The 9746-nt window shown below is 47.8% G+C and overlaps 1 protein-coding gene across 1 annotated transcript; it reads left to right on the plus strand.

Annotated features, from left to right (window-relative positions):
• Window positions 1–28: 28 nt before the first annotated feature.
• ppp1r18 (protein phosphatase 1, regulatory subunit 18) lies at window positions 29–9059 on the plus strand (the record flags this gene model as incomplete). Its single annotated transcript, XM_080007722.1, has 6 exons — window positions 29–72; window positions 774–2516; window positions 3369–3608; window positions 3855–3980; window positions 4119–5071; window positions 8922–9059. Coding segments are annotated over exons 2-6 (3156 nt in total), but the record flags the coding sequence as incomplete, so codon positions are not given.
• Between the last annotated feature and the right edge of the window lie 687 nt (window positions 9060–9746).

Consider the following 9746-nt stretch of genomic DNA (forward strand, 5'->3'; position numbering starts at 1 on the left):
CTTTACGCACGGAGCGGCTCCCTCCTGAAGCAGCGATGCCGACCCGAATAGAGCATTTGTGAAATCACCCTGGTAAGTTTTTCTTCCTATCAATCAATCAATCTAAGACACCAAACTGGTTCAATTATATAGACAAGTTGTTCTCAGCGTGTGGCTCGAGGACCACCCAGGGGGTCCCCACGCCACACGCAACTTCAACGTTATTTCATTTACATGAAGTCAGCACCGTTAGAGGATGTACAATAATGACTGTTCTTATCGTGGTTTCACTCATATCTCCATAACTAAATGGTATAGGCAGGTAGGCGGGTTTGGACTAAATCATTTTGTGACAATAGAAATCTTCTCAGATTTGGGTACCAGAGCCAAAATATTATCTAATGGGGTCCATGGTATTCAGGGTCACAGGTTCACAGGTTGAGAATCACTGACATTTAGCTTATGCAATTAAACCTTAAACGTCCATAATCTTGCCAAATCTAGAGTAAACTAATGTCTTGTGCCTGATCATGGAGCATTTTCATATCTGGAAAATTATGAGTAAAATGCTTTGATATTAGTTGCACTTACTTGGCCTGAGATTCTGTGGTGTATAGCCTAATGCTCTTTCATATTATGTAATGTTATTATAAGGATTCAATTTTTTAGTAAAAATCCAATAGACAACCATGTCCAGCCACTGGCAGTCCCATTTGTACAATAGGCAGAAAATTCATTATTGTATTTATACTGTGAGAGGGAAATATTTTCAAACACACTCTCTTTCATTGCAGGGGGAAGCCTGACATATCATCCAAGGAGTCACTCTTTCTCTGTTATGTCCGTCTCCTCTTTGCCGGAATGGAAGCAACTCCTGCTGGAGAGAAAGAGGAAAGAGGAGGAGGAACGGGAGAGGAGAGGAAAAGAGGAAGAAGAGAAGCTTGCTAGAATGCCTGCCTGGAAACGAGGGATAATCCAGAGGAGGAGAGCCAAGCAGGAGGGTTTGGGCGACAGAGAGAAGGAAGGAGATGCCTTCCTCCTTTCTGTGGACAGCAAATCTGCCTTTGACGGCCTGAGTGACACGGAGAGTTCCGTCACAGTTCACTTGGGAAGTGAGTCGTCGCTCAGCCCAGACCCAGGCCAATGGCTGGACACTGAACCCAAACTCCAGAGTCAGGTGTCCACGGAAACCATCGTCCCAGTCCACGAAAACCCCTTCATTCGTACACAGAGCGGATGGAGGAAAGGGAAGGAGGCAGAGAAGGCTGCTGAGGCGGGGTTTCAGGAGAGGGGGGACGACCAGGAAGTGAAGGGAGAAAAAGATAAGGAGAAAGACAAAAATATCCCTAGAAGTCATGACGGACCCTCTGGAAAAGAGAAGGATATTGAACTAAAAATTGGGACTAAAAGAGACAGAGAACAGGGAAACAGGGAAAAGAGTGAAGGGAGAGAAAGTGAGAGAAACAGAGACAGGAGTGATGGGGGAGAAGGAGAGAGAATCCGAGACGGGAGTCAGGGGAGAGAAACAGGGAGAAAGCAGGAGAGGAGCGAAGGCAGGCAAAGAGAAAGAAGCAAAGGGAGAGAGTCAGTACTGGATGCCGTGAAAGAGAGGGAATGCCTGAAAGTAAAGAAAGAAGAGGAGAGGGAAGAGGAGAGAGACTCCCCTGTGTTTGCGCCGCTGGTGGCGAGCCTTCACACCATCCGGGCGGAAAACATCATCATCATTGAGCAGGATCCAAAAGCAAACGATGAGAAAAGAACCAGGTGGAGGGACACGGAGATAGAGAGACTTGAGGACGACCAGCAGGAGAAAAGAGGGGTGAAGATGGACCTCAGGGAGATTCTGGCCGGCGGAGGCTGTGTCACAGAGATCCGAGCCTCCGAGGTTCTGATCATCAAACCGTTGGCCGCCCCAGAGGAGAAGGGTAACGGAGGAGGCAAGGGCTTAGTCAGAGAGGATGGGGAGAAGGAGAAAGAGATGGGGGCCTCCAGAGATGCAGGGAGAGATACCATATCCCGAGAGCATAGAACAGACATGGCCTGGCTTAGAGAAAAGGAGAAAGAAGCTTTCAAGGAGAAAGACAGACCGTGGGGTCCTGCCACAGTGATAATAGGCGACAGGAAAGACAGTTGTGATGATAGCGCGTTTGTCGAACGTGGGGGAAGAGTTAGTCAGCTGCTTAGCAAGTTCGGAGAGCATCCCAAGTTTGCGTCTAGGTCCAAAAGTTCAGACAACTTCATCAGACTCATCAGAAGGAAGGACTCGGCCAATGACGATGAAGAGGCTTCTACAGAGTGGGAGCTGAGCAGGAAGAGCTGCATGTTCAGGGGCGTTCCCAAGCGCTCATTTAGCTTCTCTGAACGCGTGCATGGTGGACAGGAGAATGGCGTGGTCGGCGAGGGAAACAGGGAGAGAGCAGTGATGGAGAGGACACACTCAGGAAGGAGGCTGGCATCGTGGGTGGAGGGAGCGGAGAGGAAAGGCTTTCTGAATGAAGGTGTTCCAAAGGTCAAGCTCGGTTGGGCTCAGCTTTCAGGTAGAGATCAGCTTGGAAAGGTCAGACATGAAAACACCAAACCCGACAGGCAACCAGAGTTGCAAAGGGAGAGGGTGCAGATGACGGACAGCAGATCAAAAAATGAGATTGAATCTAGCCAGAAAACAGCCGAAAAGTTCAAAAAAGTAGCGCCAGTTGATAGGAGAGCCGCAGAGATAGCTAATGATGCAAAGGGGGATGAGGGCTTCACTGTAGTATCCGTTAAAAACACAGAGGGAATCTCTTTTGCCAGGAGATTGCCGATAAGGTGTGATGGTAGAGCAAGAGCAATAGAGAGAGAAGTAAAGCCTAATGAGAAAACTTTGGAGAGGGAGAGGAGCATAGAAAAGGCAGAGCCCCAACTGTGTGATAAAGGGGCTTTTTCCATTAGAAAAGTAGAAGAACTAGCAGACACAATGATGGCTGAAAGTCCAAAGCAGACTTACGCCATTTCCACGCCGGTCAACTCAACCAGTCCATCACATACTGATGGGAGTCATAACAGACCTACATCATTTTTCACAGAGTGCGCCAGTCTCCTCCATACTAAGACCACTGCTCCCCACAGCGGGGCGGAGTGGAGTGGCCCAAGGCCACAAGGACACCAGCTACCCTATTCTGTTCTGTCGCAGCACACAGAGGATCTTATCAGTAAAATAGAGCGAGTAGCAGAAACCACCGTTTATAGCAAGGAGAGACCAGACAAAACGTACAGGGGTGCATATGAGTCAAACAAAGAAAGTCTGCCAGCACATAATTCATTTACATATGGGGATGTTCAGCCTGAGAACTTTAGTCAAGATGCTGCCCCCAAGTCTCCTAAAAGGATTACACCGATGGCAATCCCCCCAGGCCTCATTGAGATCCAAATCCCCAGGACTGTCTTCTATGTCGCAGATGAAATAGTGGAGACCAAGAGACAGAGCTGTCAAGGCGATGAGGGGCAGGACCGGGATGGAGGCAAAGGGGTTGAGAGGAGGGATAGCTGGCGAATCGGAAAACCACTGAGCCGAGTCGAGTCCCTGCGAGAGAAGATCAGGCAGCGAGAGAGGGAGAGGGCGAGACATATGGAGAGCGGGGTGGAGGATGAGGGTGCGAGTGATGCGACAGAGGTGAGGGTTATCCAAAGAGCAAGCGGCAGACCTGGTGACGGGGGATACGAATCGGCGAGGGAGGAGGAGGAAGCTGAGACCCAAGCAAGGAAGAGGTTAGCCGAAGCAGACAGAGGACAGGAAGGCCTTGCAGCAAAGACAGCCAGTGCTCTGCTTGACGTCACACAGGAAATCAGCACGTTTAAAAACAGCCCTCAGCTTCCTGTTTCTCTGCCATTCTCTGCAGCCGTCAGAGGAGAGGAAGTCACAAGCTGTTTCACCACTGTTGACTCTGTTGAAGTTATCTCAGGCAGTTTCCAGCTCTCCAGGGACGACGGCGATGACCCACCGAAACATGTTGAAGAAGAGCTGAGTGACCACAGCGGCTGGCGGAGCGAATACGATAGCCAAGAAGAAGAAAGGGAGGAGGAAGAGGAAGAGGAAGAGGAGGAGGAGGAAGAAGAAGACCTCTCACAGGACAAAGAGTACACATCACCCGTCCCTCCCTCAGAATCTCTGAGCTCCTCTCCTCCTGACTCCGACTCCCTAACCGCCATGAGTCGCATCTACAATCTGAAAACGGTCGGGACCAGGACCGGCCTCTGTACGCGTGACAGGGGTGTAGACATTCCAGCCGTGCGCCTCGTCAAGGTGAAACCTCACGTGACGCGCACAGAGCTGCCGTGTGATCAGGAACCAGCCAGCGTGAAGCAGCTATGGGGTGCACGGGTGGAAAAAAGGGCCTTGTCAGGTAAAGAGGTGTCTGGCCTTCGGGCCGTACATCATCAGTTGGAGAAGTTGCAGCTGAAAGAGCAGGAAGTGGGAGAGTTGTCCCATGATGGCCGCACATCACCAAAAACTTCACTGGTGGATCGAGAGGCAAGAGTGGCACAGAATCCTAGAGCAGGAGGAGGAGGAGGAGGAGGAGCAGGGGTAACTGAACTGGGGATGGGCGATGACATGAAGGTGCAACAAACATTATCCTCCGGCCCCAAAACTCCAGACTCATCGCACCGAGTGTCTCCCACGTCACAGCTCACCCAAACCCAGTTCAGCCCTTCCAGGACAGTGACCATCACTCCTGGAGCTGTCAGGAGCCAATCCCCGGATACCTTTCCGAAAAGCGCACCCACTCCAACCTGCTCCCCGAGCTTTTCCTCTCCTTCCCAGTCCCCCAATGCATCTCCATCTCCCACCCACTCCTCCTCCCCCCTCTTCTCGGTCAGAAGCATCTCTGGGGGTCGGGTGAAGAGGGGGGCCACCATCACTATCAGTCCCAAGAAGTCCGTCGAAGGAGCAAAGCCGGGGTCTTCAACGGCCAAGACGGCCCAGGCACCTCGTAATGCCGCCGCTGCTGAGCCAACGAAGAAGAGGTATCCTACGGTGGATGAGATCGAAGTGATCGGTGGATATCAGAATCTGGAGAAGTCCTGTCTGGTCAAGAACAGGGGGCGACCAAAACAGGTAAGTGCACACAATGACTGATCGTCGTTTGTACTTTGTTTGTTTGTAAAAATTTGGTAAATAATTGGCCAGGTGACTGCGAGCGTGACAACCCATTGTAAAGGCACAATGCTGTCATTTTTTGTGAGAGTGTATGCAAAAATAAATCCAACACTGTAAATCTGATTAAAATTCATAGGAAGATGGTATATTCATAGGAAGGTAGCACAGCTCCATGATCTGTTTATCTTTCTGTTCTTGTGGCTTTGTGTCAGCCAAATGCCCCTGGTTGTCAAGCAGAGTTTCCTTTCACTTGGAGAACATCCCTTTTGATTGAGAAGTGGACGCATGCAGACTGTGCTAAGCCTGTTAAAGCCTTATCAAGCACGACATCTTGATTCTTAGCTGTACTGTAAAAACCTGGACAGACATACGGGTTGTTGGCTGGTGCTGTCTGATACATCACAGTTTGTTTTATTATTACTATTATATATTATTATGTATTATCTATCTATCTATCTATCTATCTATCTATCTATCTATCTATCTATCTATCTATCTATCTATCTATCTATCTATCTATCTATCTGTCTGTCTGTCTGTCTGTCTGTCTGTCTGTCTGTCTGTCTGTCACATCTGAAACTTCCACGTTCACTCTGACAGGTTCAGTGGTTTTGTCGACTCAGCCCTCGCTGCCTCCAGACAAGTCTCTCTTTGTGTTTTCTTGGCTGTCTTTTGGGGGGTTGGTGGGGTGAAGGTTGGAGCTTTGTCCGTTTGTCCGTCTGGAATCTTGGCAAGCGCCTCTCATTGACCAAGCTGACCTAATATCACAGGGAAAGGCATCGCTTACAGCAGGTCATTGGATCTCAGTTTATCCCGGGAGGGAGGGAGAGCAAAATAAGAAAAATTAAAAAAAATAACAATTTTTAATGAATGAATCCACAAATGAATAGCGATAGATACACATCGCCACAATGAGAAGTTAGGTTGCTGAGATAAAAACAATCAGTTGATCCAGTGATAATCTGTGAGATAGTGTTGAGTTCTGCTGTCACATTTTGTTTTACTTACACTTCCTCTTGCAGGCTTTACTTCCCCCAACACGAGACCCAGAGGCCATAACATAAGGAACTGATCTCCCTTTTTCAATCGATCGAGAAACCCAACTATTTCTGGACCACTTCTTCAAACCAAGATTATATTTATTATGTCCCTTTATGTCATAAATCATACAAAAATGCTATTAATTTGAAAGGCGTCACATTAGAACGTGAACTTCCCCTGTGCCTGTGACTGTGAACGAGTCGCCCCATCGAGTCTCACTAAATAAGCAATTATTCACCTGAATAAATCAAGTAATTACCCAGTCCACTAATTGAAAACAAGAGACGGGGAAGACAGAAATAATCTCTTGTTTTACTTCCATGGGGCCACAATCCGGTAATGCTCTCTTTCTCTCTCTCTCTCTCTCGCTCTCTCTGTCTCCCTTTCCCTCTCCCTCTCTCCGTCCCTCTCCCCTTTTCTTTCTCGACCATTTAGCCCTGGCCCTCAAGCCGTGGTGATTGACTACTTTGTACTTTGTTCTCTGGCCACCTGTCGCCCTCTCGCATTGTCGCCCTTGAGGGAGTTGGTTTGACGTCAGGTCTCCGTCGTCCCTTCCCCCATCATGGGCTAACGACCTCTCGTCCATCTTCTTGTTTCCCCCTCTGGTCGTCCTCCTCCCCTATTCACTCTGCTTCGTACCCCCTTCCCATGGCTGGCCTTCTCAACAGATGACTGGGTCACAGCAGAGCAACAGATAGTGGGAGCAGCTGTCCACTTGTCTTTTATCCCGTTGTTTGGGCTGCAGTGGATAAAGCTTCCTGCCGCAGAAAACTGCCGTCTGGGAGCAGTGGTGGATGGGGGAAAAAAAAGCTGTTAGAGTTAGTTGCACTTTCGGAGTAGAGCCTGGGACTCTACAGAGAGCAGTGGAGATGGTCAAAAATATCTCCAACAACCCCTCTCTCTCTCTCTCTCTCTCTCTCTCTCTCTCTCTCTCTCTCTCTCTCTCTCTCTGGTGCCCCTGCCGTCCTGCTGCGTTAGGGTAATCAGGTTCAGGTCTGGGGGGGATTAGTGCGACTTGCCGGGCTTCTTCTCTCTTAAGGGGCTATTATCAGACCCAAGAAGTCCACAGACACTTTAGTTTGGATGGAAACCAACGGTAGCCTGCACGTACCATGGCGTGTGTGTGCGTGCGTGCGTGCGTGCTTGCGTGCGTGTGTGTGTGCGCTCGATGGGTGTGTTTCGAAGTGTGTGTGTGTCTGTGTGTGTTGTTTGCCTGAATCTCTAACCAGATTATGTCCACTCCTGAGCCTGTGTTTACTATATGTCTATGTCTATTTTCATGCTGGGGAGTAGAATGCTACACTGACTCTGTAGTCCGTTTCCTGTCCGAGTCAGGCAGTTAACACCGGAGGCTCCCAAACGTTTTCATGTCACCAGTCTGGCTGAGGATGGGGGGGAAGCTGGCTGCATGGTTTAAAACTTAACTTAAACCATTCTGACAAAAAAAAAGTGCAAATATCATAACAAAATCATGATTTATTGAGTCGAGTGTATTCCTTTTTATATTTTGAAATGAATATGTATTGCTGAAAAGGCCAAATTAATGTATGAATCAATGAATTAATGAATGGATGGGTGGATGGATGGATGGATGGATGAATGAATAAAAATTTTGAAAATAATTTGTTGCAGACCACCTGCAATTCCTTCAATGACCTATAGTGGAGCGCAGATCCCAGTTGGGAAAACCCTGGTTTACACAAAGCTTCTCAGTGAACAAACGTCAGACACATTACTGTAAATATGCAGGCAGTAACGGAAAAGCACTACCGATCCTAGAGTTCTTCTCGTTGTTTTTCCTAAAGTCCAAAAAGAAATCCCAGAGTCACATGGGAGTCACATCACTTTAGAGTTCTTTGATGAGTGTGATGAGAGTTTATCTATTGTTAAGGTTATTTAAGATTATTTGATTGTTAAACTACACTTTCTATAATATAGAAAGTGAAGTATAATATACTACTATATACTATACCTACTATATACTATATAATATACAAGGGGTATAGTATACCCTTGTGGTTATTCATGTATAGCTGTCTGAATTTAAAACACAGATACACTCATATCATATGAAGTGCTGATAACCTCTTTTACTTTTTCTACCATCTTAATTGTCAAGCCCCTCCGGAACAGAGACACAGACGTTGGCGTAGAAAACACACAAGTTTATTGTGGAGAGGGGGCTTCATAGAACAAGCCCCGGAGCAGATGGACACAGGCCATGACAAGGGCTCCTCTCTCCTGAGTGTGTGTGGGGATGGGGGTTTTAACCTGTTGCTCGTTAGACCAACCAACGAGCACAAGTATGCAACCACACAGTTCCCCACTGCGACGTGGGGCCGTCACAACCTCATATCATAACGTCCAACATGTCACACCATCATACAGTCATGTATGACCCAGGCTTTTTTCTGGGTCCAAATTATACAATAGGGGGCCACAGCCACTTTTTTTACTATTAAAGTAAAAAATGTAATATTTTATATGGAATGGTTTCATAATTCGACAAATTGTTGTTGAATACGGCCAACTACTTCAAAATGAAAAAAAATAAATGCTATAGTAAATCCGCTGGACCATGTGGTGTTCACTGGAGGGCTGTAATAGGTCTGCGGACCAGGGGTTGTGCACCCCTGCTGTAGAAGATATTACCTATGATGATTTAAATCAGACCAGGGTGTACATGCACCCCCATGTGATAATCTTTGACAGTATTCTTTCCCATTTCTTCCCCCATTCACGTTGTCTCATGTCCCTTGGCCTGCAGGTGAAGGTGTGCTTTGACGAGGTCCGGCTGGAGCAGGTGTGTGAGTACCCATCGGAGACCTCCATGTTGGCGTGCACGCCACCGCCCCACGACCCGGCGATCCAGGGGCCCAAGGAAGATGATGTGCACGATGAGGAGGAAGAGGAGGAGGAGGAGGAAGAGGAGGAGGAGGAGGAGGAAAGAGGGCTGACGGGCAGGGCCAGCGTGAGGACGGCCATGGGCCGAGCGCTGAAAGTGGGTCAGTGCCACCCACTTCTAAGAAAACACAAGGTGTAGCGCACATGACGGACCTGTGAGACGTGATGTTGTTGGTAACGAGTGAAAAGCAAAACGTTCGGTTGGCGAGACTGTTTGGAAACCATCTGTCCACTGTGACAGCACGGGACCTAATCCCACCCAGGTTGTTTGACGTCTGTGTCTACCGCTCTGTCTCTACAAGTGAAGGAAAGGGGGGGATTCCACTTTTATTTGTGAAAACAAGCAACACTTTCTGTAAATGAGTGTTAAATATTCACTAATCCTTACAAGGACAATTAACCTTGCCCCATAATGAATCACTTCACACTCTGAACTAGCTTGTCAGTATTGCAGGCCAGCAGGTTGCAGTAGGGGCAATCTAGGTGTAGTGGAAACCTCTTACAATTTACTTATTTCATATTATTTTGTTAACTGTAAACATCGGCATCTCTGCTATAAGTAGAGCAAGAGAAATTGCGTGAGGGCATCTGAAAAAGAGAGAGAGAGAATGGATGGCATAACCTTGTATTCACGTAGTCATCAAAGAGCCATTAAAGGTCCCATATCCATGAATGAACATATTTTTCC

Source organism: Zeus faber, assembly GCF_960531495.2.
Source record: "Zeus faber genome assembly, chromosome: 1".
Lineage (NCBI taxonomy): Eukaryota > Metazoa > Chordata > Actinopteri > Zeiformes > Zeidae > Zeus > Zeus faber.